The 17,671-nt window shown below is 39.9% G+C and overlaps 1 protein-coding gene across 8 annotated transcripts in view; it reads left to right on the forward strand.

Annotated features, from left to right (window-relative positions):
- Window positions 1-17,671, forward strand: part of LOC145353309 (rho guanine nucleotide exchange factor TIAM1-like) — a 324,742-nt gene that overhangs the window by 154,846 nt on the left and 152,225 nt on the right. For all 8 annotated transcript variants that reach the window (XM_080203944.1, XM_080203943.1, XM_080203950.1 and 5 more), the window contains 2 exons: window positions 3,406-3,578; window positions 12,457-12,681. In XM_080203944.1, the coding sequence (XP_080060070.1) occupies window positions 3,406-3,578; window positions 12,457-12,681 (398 nt within the window). The remainder of the gene's footprint in view (window positions 1-3,405; window positions 3,579-12,456; window positions 12,682-17,671) is intronic.

Genomic DNA, 17,671 nt, shown 5'->3' on the forward strand with positions numbered 1-17,671 from the left:
ATCCAAGATAGCTCGCTCCCTCGTCGGCTCCGACACACACTGTTCAAGGAAACTATCCCGGCAGCATTCCAAGAACTCCTCCTCGAGCCCACCTCGTCCAACATGGGTCGACCAATCAATATGCAGATTGAAATCCCCCATAACTACGGCCGTTCCATTCCTGCACGCCGCACTTATTTGCGCGTTAACAGCCCGCCCCACCTCCAGATCATTATTCGGGGGCCCATAGACGACACCCACCAGTGTCTTCCTTCCTTTGCTGTTCCTAATCTCCACCCACAACGATTCCACGTTCTGCTCTTAGGTTCCTATATCATCCCTTGCTACCACCCTGATGCCATGCTTAATCAGCAGAGCTACGCCCCCCCTTTTTCCTCTCGCCTATCCTTCCTAAACACTTGATACCCCTGGACATTCAGCTCCCAGTCCCTGTCACCTTGCAGCCAAGTCTCTGTAATGGCCGCCAGATCATATCCATTTGTGCTGATCTGCGCCACCAGCTCATCCACTTTATTCCGAATGCTTCGTGCATTCAGATAAAGTGCCTTCATCCCAGCCTTCACCTGGACCCTATTTGCCAGAACACCACCAACCATACTCACACCCCCTACTCCCTTTATTACTGGGACATCCTCGGCCTCTTCCCTTACCTGTACCGTCTCCTTAACTTTAGCCCCTGTAATGTCGTTTCCCCCCCCACCCCCCCCAATTAGTTTAAAGCCCTGTCTACAGTCCTATTTACACGATTCGCCAGGACTCTGGTCCCAGCACGGTTCAGGCCAACCCCATCCTGTCTGAACAGGTCCCACCTACCCCAATACTGATGCCAATGCCCCATAAATTCAAACCCGTTCCTCCCACACCAATCCCTGAGCCACCCATTCACTTCCTTAATCTTATCAACCTTACGCCCGTCTGCACTCGGTTCAGGCAGTAGCCCAGAGATAACCACCTTGTCGGTTCTACTCTTTAATTCCATTCCCAGCTTTTCATACTCCCTCCCCAGATCCTCCGTTCGCATTTTGCCTACGTCGTTGGCACCCACATGTGTCACAACGACCGGATTCTCACCCTCCCACTCCAGGTTCCTCTGCAGCCCAGATGCGACATCCCGGACCCGAGCACCAGGCACCCTTCTCTCACTAGATGGAAGGCATGCCAATGAGTTGCAGCCGAGAGTCTGGAAAATTCTGCTACCAGCCTTCGTGATGTCATCTTGAATGACATCAGCACACTGGAGAGCATGTTTATCTTGCAGGCTGCTGCAACAGGTCCTAACTAAAATAGTCAATGTCACCAGTCTTTACAAAGTTTGTAGAAGTTTAAGTGCAGGTTCTGGATTCCACTTTAAGACATTCTACTATGTTAGAGGCACTGTTGACTGGTGAAGCAATTAGATAAGGATTTTCAAATGGTTAGTCATCGGCTGTAGCCTGTTCTTCCAGAGAGTGGAAAAATGATGGTCTCCAGTGTTATGGGAGTGGCAATAGTGTGAGGATGTGCAATTGTTGCCCTTTTTCAGAAGTTCAGCTTGTTTGGTGCTGACAAGTTAGCAAGGCCACATTGTACCAGAAGCAGCTGAAATGCATCAGTCTTTGGCCAGGCCCTACCAAGCTTGATCAGAGAAACCATTTAGCAGCTGAGGTAAATCCCTGCTAACCATTGAGATCGGTAGAGAGGGTGATGTACCACTGAGCCACGATAAACAGGAATTTTATAACATCTTTTACACATCTGTGTGCTGCACTCACAGATGCAACTGATAACATAGCAGTTGTAGCAGACTGAAAGCCAACAGCAGCTCAGAAAGACTGTGGCAACTTTAACAATCACTAACAAAATGTCCTCCCTTAATTCAGTAGACAACAGATCCTTTTATAAGTGGTAGCAGAGGTCTGAGAAAAGTGACTTGAGGATGAATGGCCTTCTGAGTCACTGATATTCCAAAAAACCCAGACAAGAGACATTTGGAATATGGATGCTGGGTAAAGAGGTGCACTGTTCCCTCTGCTGTCTTTTGATGGGCGCAGTTACAGCTGGTGTTGATTGCCGATGCTGCCCACGTTTTCAGTATTTCTTCCATCCAGTGTAAACTAGCAGTAATAAGACCAGGCCAAGTAGAGGGTTTACTAAGGATAATAGGTCATAAAACTGAGAAAGAACTTATTTAGAAAACTTACTCGCAAAACAAATAGTAAATAGATCCTGTGTTCAGGTGAACATCCTTTAAGTACTCCAGTGGTATGGATAGGTAGCTAGAATAAAGCTGTGCACTTTCTTCTCTTTTCCCAATCCATTCTTGCATGCTGCTGATTTAATGACCAGGTTTTCAGTAGCATGGGTGTCTCATTAGTGTTTAGATGTTGTGGTCAGTGCCAGATGCATCTGTAAAACCTGGGCGGCATGCAGGAACAGGATAAGAAGAGTTAAAATCTAGGCTACAGCTTCGGTGCCTCAGACATTGGTCCTATTAGATTGATCTGGCTGGATCACTCACTGTTACTTCTCTAATTTTTACCTGAAATGAAATTTAAGTAAAAATTGCATTGTTGGACCCTGATTTAATATGTTCATGAGATTTCTGCCCGCACATGGTGTGTGACTCTTCCAAAGCGCAAAAAGTGCATGATTGAAGTCCCAGCAATGGGTAGGCGTCTGGAACTTATTGGAAAACCTGTGCCTGATATTTTAACCACATGCTCAACCTGTCCCTAATGGGTAGAGGGAGTTTAAACCTTGTATAAATCAAGAAGTTGAATACCGCAACTAAGCTGATCTCAACTGAGGCATTTAACAACTTCTTGATTTATATAAGGTTTAAACTCCCTCTACCCATTAGGGACAGGTTGGGCATGTAGTTAAAATATCAGGCACAGGTTTTCCAATAAGTTCCAGATGCCCACCCATTGCTGGGACTTCAATCATGCACTTTTTTGCTTTGGAAGAATCACACACCATGTGCGGGCAGAGGTCTCATGAACTCAGTTAGATTTGTTGCCTGTAGGCTGTGGGCAAAATCAGCTAGAGTTCAGGTTCCTAATTCCCATGCAGTGACCCCTTATGGAATGTACATCTTTTGATAAGCTTGACACAATCTTCCTAGTTTATCTGCATTATCTCACCTAGTAAAATTCTACTGCTATTTATCATGGAAGCTGATGCCTGAATAATGATAATTTGGATGAGGTACTGGAAGGTATTCCAACAAGGAATTCCCATCTTCATAAGAGGATATAAATTGACCAGGAAAAATACATAAATACTTGACAGCCCTAAGTTTATTTTCTTAAAAAGTACAAAGCTCTTATAAATGCTCATGAATTTGTCATTTAATTTAGAATGTTACAAAGAAGTTGATGTAAATTGAATTTCATTCAGAATATTATTTGCCTTTCTCAACTTTAGGCTGTACCTTATTTTTTTATGATGGAGATGGGAGATCAGGAGTGGACCAGAATAGTGTATCAAAGCACATGGTTTGGATTGAAAATAGCATTGTTCAGGCGGTCCCTGAACATCCAAAGAAAGATTATGTATTTTGTCTCAGCAATTCCCTTGGGGATGCTTTCTTATTTCAGGTTTGTTTTTCTGGTACTTCTCATTTTATATGTTGATTAATTGCTAATGTATTATTATTACTGTCTCAAGCAATTGTACAATTGCAGTAAACAGTATGTTTCAATTGCATGAACTAGTGTAAGAAGATTGTTATTTTGCACACGTTACTGAAAAACAAATTGTATGTTTTAATGCAGAATGGTTTGACTGATTTCAGGTTGAATTGGGTTGTCCTTCCTTCATAACTGTAAAAAGACTCTGGGCTGAAATGCAATGATTGCTTAAATGTATTTTTGAATTTGTTTTTATTAATCTTTAGACTACAAGCATTTCATAGAATTCTAGGAAGCCTTGAGTGATGAATAGGTTTTCAGTTCATTCACCATGCCATGGTAAAAAAAAAATCCCATAAAATGAATAATGTACACTTGTTTTAGGTTGAAATGCATCATTATCAGTTGCCTGCCCACATTGTTAGGATCCAACTGCCCTTTTAAGTGATAGAACTTACATTGTAAAAGTTGAACTGTGTTTGCCCAACATCTGACCCTTGAGTCAAGTTGCAGCTGATTGGGGCTCATTATGAACATGATTTTGTCATATGGATCAACTGCGACTCAGTTGCTAACATTCATAACTCTGAGAGGTACTTGGTTCAAGTCCTATTCTAGGATTTGGGCACAAAAATCAAGGCTGATATTTCAGTGCAGTCAGAGCTGCCATCTTTCAGATGGGGCATTGAATGAGGCCTTGTCTGTCTCTCAGGTGGATGGAAAAAGTCCCAAGGCACCATTTTAAGCACGATCAGGGGAGTTACTCCCCGTGTATTGGCCAATATTTATCTACCAAACAACACCACAAAAACAGATTATCGTTATCACATTTCTGTTTGTGGGAGGTCACTGTGCCCAAATTGGCGGCTGCATTTCCTACATTATATCATGAATGCAATACCTGAAGCAAAGACAAGAACAGCTGGGGCTGACTGGCAGACTTTTTGTGCGAAATATTCCTGTCCCACCCACCACAGGAATCACAGTGGGTGGAACGAAGACCATGCAAAGGTCCGTTGACCTCTGGTGGGATTTTCTGGTTTTGGGAGAGCATGACTGGAAAATCCTGAGGTTTTGGACAGAAGAGGAGAGAGTGCGGGAAGCCTCATAGAGAGATAAAGAATGCAGTTTGTGTGGTTAGCAGTGAGGACTATGCTACATTTCTGTGAATTACTAAACAGGATGCCGGACAGAAGGTAGTGACTGGTCGAAGAGATGTATTCCATGGCATTCTAAGGAATATGAGGATTTGCAGGGAGGAAATGGGAAGTGCTGATGTGGGCCTTCCAGCTGATAGTTGGTGTGCAAACTCTGAAAACTGAGAGCGGTGCCTTTTGGAGGTCACTTGACATTTTGATTTTCGCAAAATGGTGAGAAGCGGACTCATTGGAGGCTGGAGTGATTTTGGCCTGATTCTTGTGAAAACTTTTATTCTGCAGAGAGTGGGATGTTTCATTTATCTGTGGTGCAGGGTTTTTGGCTGTGTTTAATGTTAAAGGGGAGGATATTTTTAGTGTATCAGATGTTTGCTAAGTTTTGTTTATTTGTTACAGTAAAGGTCTTAAACTTGAAATCTTGTTTGGTTCAAGTTGATCACTGGGAATTTAAATATCTTTTTAGAAATTCTTGATCTCCAAAGAGGCCAAAATAATAACAATCATTACAGCTCAAAAATAATCCATTGACTGGAAATTGTGATGTTTGGTGGTCATGAGGGATGCTACATAAATGTAATTCTTTCTTCTTTAATAGGCATAACAACATCAACTTGTTGATTAGTTGCATTATGGCACAACGGGTAAATTTTGGCCCCCAAATGGGTAGGTTTGTGACATTTGGGAGGCTCAGAAGTAAAAAAAATCCAAAACATGAACTGAACTAGGCTCAAATCTGCTCATGTCTAGTTTTAACAAAGGCAGGTCGAGAGGTGGAAAATCAATCTGCTGTCAGAAGCTGTATAGAAAACTTTTAAAGAAGTTTAATTTGAGTGTTTTTACTTTTAACCATGTCAGACAGGTTTCCCAGCCAAGAGAAACCCAGCAGATAAAAGCAAACAGGAAATACGTGATCAGTCATCAAAGTACTTGCTCCTGGACTGAGAGGAGCAAGACTGTTTCTTCCTGGCCAAATCAGCAAACCTGTAAAAAGAAATAAACCCAAATGCTTCCACAATTTGTTTCTGATTCCCACCAAATCACCAACACTTGATCTCTGTTCTGGGTTTCGAAAGAAAGTAAGATGTATGCCATTCAGGGAAACCCATCTTTCCAAGTTTCTTGATCATGGCTCCTTCCTGATGATTCAAAATCCTGCCGCAGTAAATATCAGGGCCACTGACTCATTGCCACTCGGAAACATTCCTAATTATCAAGTTGTAAACAAATCATGGGTGATCCCAAAGCTTTTTACAGCCAATTAATTATAAAGTGTGGTCACCACTATGGAGGCGAATGTGAAACTTGTTTGTGCACAGCATGGTCCCAGAGCAGCAATAAATTCATTAAGCCAATGCTTGGGGCATTATTGTAAAAATTATGCTTTATATAGAAAAAAAGATCCTGACAATCCTATTTTATATTCAGGAAAATCTGAGGAATCAAATGTGAGATTTATTGAAAATCACTTGCTTCTTGTGTGGTTTAGCCACTTAATTAAACATGTATGACTATTTTAATGGTGATAATTGGGTCCAGGGGCCCTGTAAGTATCATTTAATATCAGCCATAAAGTTATATTTCAATTTAAATTACTATTACTCTCCTTGGCATACTAATTGCACACAGATCCAAAATAATATTTCATAGGAATGTGAATAAGTTTGTACTTGAAATAAGTAGTAGTTCATAGGTAAAATTTTAAGCAAGCTGTGGGACTGAGAACAATGACCGATTTCTGCTGGAGCCAACTTTTGAGCTTGTTCCATTGTGAATTGAAAACTGCATAAACAGTGAAACCTCTGAAACCTTTGTAACTGATCTTGGAAAAAAGAATATTATTTGGTGGCTTTATCTGGGTAGATTCCCATAAGAATTGCTATTGCATGCAGAATGCCTCCTAGGACCTTCCTCTTGCAACTTCTCCACTATTTCATTGAGTTGAGTGACCTACTTGTTAAAAATAGGCTGTTTCAATATATTATTGATAGAAAATGCCAAAACTACTGAGCTGATTCTTCTGCATCTGGAAGTGATGTTTTCACCAGAAGTCTTTTCACCTGTGACATCAAACTCTTGAACAGATGTTGACATACTTTCAGTATACATATTTTCAGATTTTCAATGTTTGGGATTTTCCACTGTTCTATTATTCATTAAGTTAACTACAAATGATTTTAAAGACTGAGTTTATGTTTGAAATGTATAATTGCAGAACAAATTTTATTACAAAGAACTTGCATCTTTCATTGATACGGCTGTTCCATTACTCTTCATCTGTCCACCTTTATATAGTGGACACTCTTCACGGGGTCACACTTCACCACGCATCTTGGACTACCAGTATTCTGGCAATTGGAGATGAGCAGAAGCCGTGGCACCCAGCTGGAATCCCGCTACACGCCCTCCGTTCATGTCTCCGCGCGGCGGGCTGGGAGAATCAACTCCCATTTGTTCCGCTGCACCATCAATGCTGCAAAAACAATACCTGCTATCAACTTGCACATGATTTTAAAACCCATTGAATTTTCTGCAGGAAGTTGGGGTCAGCATTCAATAATGTAAGGACCATTTTAAATCACAAGGTTCACGTTCCTGCTGAGTCACTCAACCTCCAGGAACAGTTGAAACTGTGAAGTTTAACTTGCAGGTAATTTGTTCCTCAGTGTTTGTAAAATTTGACATTTAAATCTCGATTTTACTGGTCAACAAGATGCATTGTGGGTCCTGTAGTTCACAAAAGCCCCAGATCTCATTTCCAGCAATTAGCGGCATAACAATTCTTGAGCTGAAACACGAGAACAAATTCTCAGACATGGGGCTTATTTTCCACAGTGTTTCAAAACAAAAGTTAATTTAACATAATACTACTGATAAACATGTTCACCCCTGAATATGGCCATTCTAAAAGAATTGCTTGAATAATCTCACACATGTCCCTGAATTTCGTTCTGTAACTGTCAGCTTGAACCCTGCTGAATTCCAGCCTCACCAACAAGAAGACCTCTTCAACATCTTTGTTATTAAGACCAAGAACATCTGTTCAGCTACTTCTGCTGTGTCCCTCCCTTCCATCAGCCCACTGAGCCAAGATTCCCCATGCCTTAACTCTAAAATTGCACCTTTCTTTTCTGTCTACCCTCTTAGCCTCTCCCATCTTATTTGTCCATGAAACTCACTCCTGCTCCCTGGGTTCTATTTCCATTGAACTGCTGACCTTTCTGGTCCCCATTTTAGGTAGTACTGTGAATGGTTTTCTCTCTTCATGGTTTCCCCTCCTCTTTAAAGCTGCTATCATTGCCACTTTCCTCAAATGAACCCATGACCCACCACCCTTGCAAACTTCTGCTCCCACTATGATCCCTTTAATCTCCACCTTCCCTCAATGTTTTGTCGCCTTCCCAAGTCTGTGAGCTCCTTTCCTGGAATCTTTGCAATCAGATTTTCTCCAGCCGCAGTCCCCAAACGCTTTTATCAGAGTCACAAATGACATCCTTTGTGACTGTGACAAAGATAAATTATTCCTCCTCCTCCTTGCTCTAACAACAGCCTTTGCCATGGTTAACCACACCAGCCACCCTCAGTGCCTTGCCAGTGTTCTCCAGCATCATTCAAAGTACATTTATCATTTTTGCATGTATGCTGATAACACTTAGGTCTACCTCACTCCCTTGACCCCTCCATTGTTGCTAAAGTATCAGACTGCTTATCCAACATCCAATACCGGATGAGCAGAAATTTTCTCCATTGGAAAACTGAAGCCCTTGTTTTTAGTCCTTGCAACACCGCCTCCATGCCTCTCCCTGACAACTATTTATTAAGACAACCTTAAGTCATATTTGACCTGAAGTGAATTTCCAACTACACATTTGTACCATCCCTATTGTTTCCAGCTATGTAACATTGCCCAACTGCTTCCTTACTGATCCTGAAACTTTCAGCCATTTCTTTGTCATTTCTAGACTTGATTATTCCAATGTATTCCTGGCTACCTCCTGGATTCTACACTCTGTAAACTTGAAGTCATCCAAAACTCTGCTACTTGTGTCCTAATTGACACCAAGTCCAATTCACCTATCATCCCTATGCTTACTGACTGCCATTGACACTTGGTCAAGTGTCATCTTGATTTTAAAACTTTCAGTCTTGTTTTCAAGTCCCTGTGTGCCGTTTTCCCCTCTATCTGTCTGATCTCCTGCAGCCTCACAGCACTCAATGGAGACGTTGCAGAACTTGGTGGTGCGGAAGGATCTGGATAACCTGGTACATGAATCGTAGAAAGTTAGTAAGTAGGTACAGAAAGTGATGAGGAATTTGTTGGAAGGGGACTGGAATTTAGAAGTGAGAAGTTTTGCACAGTATTGGTCTCATTTCAGAAAGGATATAATTGCATTTGAAACTGTTCAGAGAAGGTTCACATTTCTGATTTTTGGCATGAATAGGTTGTTTTCTAATGACAGGTTGGATTGTTGGGTCTGAATCCATTGGAGTTGAGAGGTAATCTTATTGCAACATATCAGATCCTGAGAGGACTTGACAGACTGAATACTGAGAGGATGTTTCCATTTGTGGAAGAGACTAGAACTTGAGGATACAGTTTAAAAAGAAAGGGTCTCCTTATTAAGATGAAGATGAGTAAATTTTTCTTTGGGCATTGTTAGTCAGTGGAAATATCTTCCCCAGAAAGCATCAAAGGCAGGGCCATTGAATATTTTTATGACTGAGTTAGATAGATTCTTGATTGGTGATGAGGTTAAAGAATAATAGGGGACAGATAGGAAAGTAGAGGTCACAATCAAATTAGCTATCATCTTATCAATGGTGGAGCAACTTAAAGGGCTGAAAGGCCAACGTCTGCTGCAAATTCATATGTTCATATATCTGCGCTCCTCTTATTACAGCCACTTGAGTGTCTCCACTTTTAATTGTTCCCCCATTGGTGGCTGTGTCTTCAATTGTCTAGGTCCCTGGAAGTCCATATTTGCCTCTCTCCACCTTTCTATCTTGCTTTCTACTTCTAAGATTGTCATTAAAACCTTTCTATTTAAGCAAGCTTTGGTCATCTAACCTCATATTTCATTATGTGGCTGGGTGTCATATTTTGTTTTATAATGCTCACGTGTAGTACCTCAACACATTTTATTACATTCAAGGTGTGATATAAATATAAGCTGTTATAGGTGTTAACTTAGAACTGTCGTTTGTTCTTGTAGCGTGATACCATTGTGAGATTAGCTGTGATCACTATTGGACACTATGATTAACAAAAATAAATACATCGTATTCCTTAGTTTTCCATCTGATTTATATTTACTCCAAAATGTTAATCAGAACAATGTCGAATTATAGAGTCATTGAGTTTTACAGCACAAAAAGAGGCCATTTGGCCCACTGTGTCTATGCCAGCTTTCAAGCACTTGTCTATTCTAACCTCATTTTCCCGCACTTGGCCTGTGGTTTTGTATGCTGTGGTGTTTCAAGTGCTTATCTAAATGTTTCTTAAATGTTGAGGGTTCCTGCCTCTATCACCCTTGCAAGTGGTCAGTTCCAGTTTCTCACCACGCTTAGAGTGAAAAAGAATTTCCTTAAATCCCTTCTAAATTTCATGCCCCTTACCGTAAAACTCTGCACCCCTGGTTATTGACCGGTCTACTAAGTGAAAAAGTACCTACCCTAAATATATCCCTCATAATTTTGTACAGCTTGATTATACACAGGCGCACGCGCGCGCGCGCGCGCACACACACACACACACACACACACACACACACACACACACACCTGCCCACGCCCCCCCCCCCCCCCCCCCCCCCCCCCGACTTTAAGGTAAACCACCCCAGCCTTACTAGCCTCTCTTCATAGTTGAAATGTTCCAGCCCTGGCAACATCCTGGTGAATCTCCTTTGTACTCTCTCTCAAGTGCTATTACATCCTCCCTATGGTGAGGTGACCAGAATTGCACACACCACTCCAGCAGTGGCCTAATAAGCATTTTATTCATCTTCATTATAACCTCTCTGCCCTTGTATGCTATGCCTTGGCTAACAAAGGCAAGCACCCCAAATGTTTTCTTAAACACCTTATCTACCTGTCCTGCTGCCTTCAGGTATCTATGGACATGCATCTCAAGTTAAAACCTTAAAAAATTACATTATTAGGCATTTAATTGTAACATTGCATGCTCAGTTTAATAGCTTTCTCACGAGCAAAAGTTGCACATTTTATTTAATTTTTTTCACGTGTTTTCTTTGTAGCATCATGATACAAAATTAAAGGGCATTTGCCTGCAGCTGGTAATTGATGGAAAATAACTCACTGACATGTATACTTTGCATGACTAATGTGCATCATTGGGTTACAGGATGAGATGAACTGTTTTCCAAACATTCATTCATTCGTTCTACATTTTTTCCGCCTCTGACTTTCTTTTCTCTTTTTTGCAATGTCGATCTCTACTCTGCTTTCTCTTCCTTTTGTTCTCTCTTTGTCACTTCTTTGGGTGACGTTGGCTATTTTAGCTATGGAATCAGATTATATGAAGGGAATTCTACATGTTTTCTTCCCAACCTCCCAGACATCATAAAACTCTGTCTTGTGCTTGAAATCGTTCAGATCCAGGATTTCTCTGAAACCCCAAAGAGCAAATAAATGAAGTAAAACTTTTATAATTTGGCCCGTTTTGATGCTGGATGCTGTCTTTGTCTTTCAATTAACTTGTAACATCTTTTATATCTTCATATAAACAGCGGTTAGCACTGCTGCCTTATAGCGCTAGGGACCCAGATTCGATTCCCTGCTTGAGTCGCTGTCTGTTTGGAGTTTGCGCATTCTCTTCATGTCTACGTGATTTCCTCCATATGCTCTGGTTTCTTCCCACAGTCCAAAAGACATGCTGGTTAGGTGCATTGGCTATGCTAAATTCTCCCTCAGTGCCCAAACAGGCGCCGAAGTGTGGCGCCAAAGGAATTTTCACAGTAACTTCATTAATGTGAGCCTACTTGTGACACTAAGAAAATAAACTTAAAAAAGATATAATATTATTGTCTTTTCAATGTTTCTAATCCAATGGTAGCTCACTTGAAGCAAACAGCCACTTGAAAAGGATAGTAACAGCCATCACATTCAAAGCCACATTTGTATTATGAAATACTGTTATTGTAGTGGGAAGCAAGGGGAATCTTGCTTATAGCCTCTTGGTGCTTCAGATTTCTAAGAGGCATGAATTCTAATGTTTAATTACTGCCCTTGTTTAAAATTGTATATGCTTTTGCCAGAGCTTGCTTCTGCAGACGTTACAATTCTTAACTTGGTATTTCCATCTTGCTGATCCCCCAACATTTTAAATTTTCTGTGGAAAAAATTAACTTTGAAAGTAGTTCTTTTTCCCTCAGCCACAAACAACATTCATTCTGAATTGGAAAAACCTACGTCTGCATTGCTGGAATTGCTGCTTCACCATCCTTCTGTGACATGCTAAGTTAGCAATGTTGCTGGAACATTATTAATACTTGCTGAACAGACATGTTTGCAGAAGGCAGCAACTCAGTTTGCAACTGGTGTCTGCTGATTTCAATGAGCAATCTTGTCTCTAAGTGCAGGTTCAGTTTTCATTAATACAGTCACAATAATATAATTTTGTTTCATAGGCCTTTTTCCAAATTTTTAAGTTTTAATAATTTATATACGTGCAGACCTGCAGCCAGACAGAGCTGGAAAACTGGATTACTGCAATTCATTCTGCCTGTGCAGCTGCAGTGGCAAGACAACATCGCAGAGAAGACACTGTCAAGTTGCTGCAGTCCGAAATTAAAAAGCTGGAGCAGAAAATTGATATGGATGAAAAGATGAAGAAAATGGGCGATATGCAGTTGACTTCAGTTAGTGACCCAAAAAAACGAAAGACTATCCTCGATCAGGTAACGTTTTTCTTTCTACAGTTTCAATTTTCTACCTGTCTACTAATTTTGTAATCAGAAACCTGATAGTTATCCACCAAGTTCAGTGGATAACGTAAAATATGCAAGTTGGAAAAATTAAAGAAACAAGTACCATGAAGTGTGTTTCATTATGTGTATAATACACATAATATGGTGTATTAAATCTGTCCAAAGACAGATTCTTATCTCATTATCTGTTAATGCTTCAAACAGAGCTATTTTTCTTTTTAGGTTTTTTAAGTAGTGGTTTGCCATTGCCTTCTGCCATCAGGAGCAAGGTGAGGAGGCAGGTTTCAAGTCTGCCTCAGCCAGAACAGTAAAACCACTGTTACCAACTGATCTAATCGATCCACTTTTAACATGTATCTGGCAGGAATTATATGATCTCTGATTGCAGCTACAAAACCATCCCACAAAGAGACATTCACTTTGCAACATAAAGTACATCACAGGAAGTGAAAAGTAAGCAATGCAAAAGACATTTCACAAGTTCCTTTTCTTGGGCATCTATAATTTAAAATTTTTTTTATTGTACTAACTTGTCAAACTTGATACTGATTACATAATTTTTCAATGGATGACATCCATACAAGGATACTCCAATGTCTAGCCATAAAATTGTAGCCTCTGATGTTTGTTAGGTATAATTCCACAGAACTAAGAAACTCAAAATCTATGTTCAACCCAATTCTTTAAAAACGCCGTCTATTCTGATATTTAAGTTCTATGAACGAATTACAAGTAACCCATCTGTTGGCCCCTGTGAGCATAATCCTTTCATGACATTACCCCATCCCTGCCCTGACCCAGTCTGTTCCACTCTTCTCGTGAGGTATTGGCCTTATGGTCACTCGTTAGAATTTGTTTCATTGAACCAAGATCCAGCCGCAGAATTGGAGCCTCCATAGTAAAGGGGTTGACATAATTGTTGCCAATGACAACATTTCCCAACCAAAGGACTCATCTTGAGGTGAGAACACAGGCACACCAGTTCTCCTTTTCATGTTGGGAAGCTATTTGTATACTTTGTGCATTCAGGATTCTTGCAAAGAGTAGTAGGGAAGTGGCAAGAGTGTGCATTGTTTGTGCTGTGACTTTCACATACAATTGTAAATGAACGGTTTGTGAGGGCCATGGAAGGGTACTGTGCATAGAAGATTGGAAAGCTTGTCAAATCTTTAGCTTTAGCTAAGAATCACAAATACAAAGTTTTATATCATCCTCTTGACCAGAATAGTTAATTCTGCATTTTTGCCTGAAGCCCAATCTGATAGTAATTAAACTGATGTCATCTGAGTTTAAGAGGCTAGAAAATAAGATATTTCCTAGGCCTGGGTCAGCAAGTGGGAGAAAGCTCCATATCCTTGTGATAAAGTTACTGTGTTTCATGCGGCCTGATTAACCATAACTTTTAGACTCAAAAGATGAAACATTGAGGCTGTTCTATTCTGCCTTGGTTTGACTTAAATACACTATCAGCTTTATCTATCCTGTTTCTTCTCTGTCGCTTGGGAGAGATGGAAAAAGGGATTCTTGGGAATTCCACTGTGACTCCTGAAGACCAACCTGAGAACACTCAATTTAAATACTTAAATTGTTCTTTTCTGCAGAATAAAGTGCCTGAAAGAAGAATCTGAAATAACAACAAAATACAAGAAATACTCAGGCCAGGCAGCATCTGTGTAGGGAGAAAAATAGCGTTAATGATTAGGGTTGACGACTTTGATCAGAACTGGAAAAGGTTAAAGATGTAAAAGGTTTTGAGCAAAGGCTGGGTGGGACAAGACAAAGTTAGGTCTGTGATAGGGCAGAGACAGGAGATTGAAAGACAGAAGAGGGTCTTTGAGGGCCAAAAGGAATGGTGATGGGAGACAAAAGTAATGAAAAATGTGACCAGTTCAGACGTATTACTGTTTGAAACCAAAATAAAAGAAAAAACTGGAATATACAAAGGGAGCAAAATGGGAGGGACAGAGTTCACGATCTGGAATTGTTGAAGTTTACAGATTGTAAGGTGCTCATTAAAAGGTGAAGTGCTGTTCCGCAAGTTTACGTTGAGCTTTATTGGAACTTGTTTTTATGAATCTTCAGAAGGAGGTGGAAACGAGCAGCAGGGATTGGGGAACTGACGTGGAAGTTGTGGAGAGAAGGTCACCAGAGTTGATGAGTTTAGTGACGGTTGTGGAAACAATGGCTTGATGCATGGAGGTGGGATCATGGTCCAGAGCAGGTAGGAGGAAGTGCTGGAGAGTTGAGTGTAAGGTAGAGGTCAGTTCGCCTGACAAATAAATAGGTTGGACTAAAACCTGGTGTTGTCAGTCTTTTTACTGTGTTTACGCCAGTCCAACGCCGGCATACCCACATCAAAAACAATGTCAGCAGATTTGAAAACAACATTGGGGTTAGATCGTGGAGAACAGAATGTAGTAAGTTCAGAGGTAGACAGGTTAGAGTGAGTGAAGTGGGAAGAGAACTGAGACAATATCACGCTGGCAGTTCTGAAATACCTCTTCTATCTTTGAATCTCTCCTATCTTCCACTCTATCACGCTCCTTGCTCCAATCCTATTCCAGCTTCAACTTTTCCCAGTTCTGATGGAAAGGTCAGAAACATTAACTCTGTTTTTCTCTCCATTGATACTGCCTGGCCATCTGGACATTTCTAGCATTTTCTGTTTTTATTTCATTTTAAAATCTGTCTGTTGCATAGGGGTTTACAACTGTATACTTTCTGCTAAATTCTGTAATTCATACAAATTATGCATTTTGCTTGTAGCCTCCATAGCCTCTAGTATGAGGTTGTATCCTCTCTGAGTCTTATCTTGAATGAAAACAAGTTGCATTGTGATGCTGATTTAATGAACTTTAAGTACCAGAACAATTCTGGCCAACATAATTTAGTTTTGTTATATTTTAACAAAGTTTTTATTCATCCATGGGATGATTAATTGATTGCCCATCCCTAATTGCAACCTTCTTAAATTGCTGGAGGCTGTTTTGTGTAGATACACAATGCTATTAGGGAGAAAGTTTCAGGATTTTGAACCAGTGACAGTGAAGGCTTGGATATATAATTCCAAGTAACTTGGAAGGGAACTTCTAAGTGGTGACATTTCCATGTATGTACTGCTCTTAATTTTAAGACATAGAAATTGTGAGTGTGGATTATGCTATGTAGGAACTTGTGCTGTGGGGACTATAAATAGACTGTTCAGCTTTTTACTTATATGTCAGCAGGTGGATAGATGAATCATCAAATGATTAATCTAAATAATTTTTGTTTGTTTCTGCTGTGACTGACTGGTTCATCTTTGAATATAAAATCAGATTTCCTTTCGAATGGTTTGATGTTTCTTTGTTCAGTCAGATATTGGGGAAAACCATTTCAACACTTTCAGTACCAAGACAGTTTCTGCTTCCCAGCAAGCTAACAAATGCAGTAAAACAAATAAACCTCAATTGACTGCTCCAGGTGAATTATGAATACTTCTGTATTCCTTCATATTCTTATCCTTCGTGCCTCAGTTTAACCTCCCTCTTGCCACTTGCTTTCTGCTCTCGTATGTGTGCTGCCTTTGGATTCACCCATCTCTTTTTAGGGCTTCTCCTCCTTAACGTGAGACGTCCTATTCAAAATCTGTCAGTGGGCGTGCATTCTGAGTGGATTTGATGAGCCCTCAACATATCCTTTGGCTGAGGAGCTATAATTAATTAAAAACTGAACAAAAAAATAATTTTGTAGTCATACCGAAAGAGGATCACATGAATCATACCTGATAACCTCTCAGTGTAACCGTTCTTTTAATTACTTATGTTGATGCTTTATACAGGGAAATGGGGAATTTAACCTTGAATTGTAAAATGTTGTTTGCTGTCAGGGAGTGAATAATCTATATTTCTGGGCTCTGCTTCAAACTAACGATATTTATCTTCAGAAATGTAGATAACAGAAAAATGCCAGCATCTTAGTAATTTTAGTTGCATCTTGTACCAACATAGGATTTATATATATAATTGAAATTAAAAAAAAATTCAATTCATTTTATAAATTGGTTTCATTAGAACTAATGTTTAGCTTAATTTGTGCAAAACAATTGTAATTATTCTTTGCTTAAAAATTAGGTTTGATTTGGAAATTGTTTGCTGATTTTTAAACATTTATAGATGAATGATTAATGTTTAATCTGCCAAAATAGGGCATTTCTGAAAGTAAAGCTGATTTAATAGCCTGTTTAATAGCTATCTGAATATATGAATTTGGGGCAGGAGTTTGCTACTTGACCCCTCAAGCCTGCTCTGGCTTTAGATAACATCATGGCTGATCTAATTGTGGTCTCTCTTCTGCTATCTGTTTTTTATATCCTTTGACTCACTTGTCAATCAAGAATATCTAACTCAGCCTTAAAAATATTAATGACTTGGAGGAAGGAAGCAAATGTATTGTAGCCAAATTTGCAGATGACACAAAAATAGAGGGAAAGGCAAAGGAGAAAGAAACAGTTTACAAAGAGACATTGATAGATAAGTAGAAGGGCAAAAAGTTGATAAAAGGCGTGCAATATGGGAAAATGTGAAGTTGTTCATTTTGGAAGCGAGAACAGAGTATTATTGAATGGAGAAAAACTGCAGAAAACTGCACAAAAGAACTTGTGGGTACTTGTACGCAAAACACAAAGCTAGCACACAGGTGCAGCAGGTAGCCAGGAAAACTAATGGGATGTTCCCCTAATTTCAAGGAGGTTGGAGTATAAGAGTAGGGAACTTATCTTCAGAAGTGTAGATAACAGAAAAATGCCAGCATCTTAGTAATTTTAGTTGCATCTTATACCATCATAGGATTTATAAATATAATTGAATTTTAAAAAAAAATTCAATTCATTTTATAAATTGGTACCAAGTACCAATGTACTGTACAAAGTACTGATGAGACCACAACTGGAGTACTGTGAGCAGTTTTGATCCCCTTTTTT

Source organism: Carcharhinus amblyrhynchos, chromosome 15 (genome assembly GCF_965287045.1).
Source record: "Carcharhinus amblyrhynchos chromosome 15, sCarAmb.v2.hapA, whole genome shotgun sequence".
NCBI classification, from domain to species: Eukaryota; Metazoa; Chordata; class Chondrichthyes; order Carcharhiniformes; family Carcharhinidae; genus Carcharhinus; species Carcharhinus amblyrhynchos.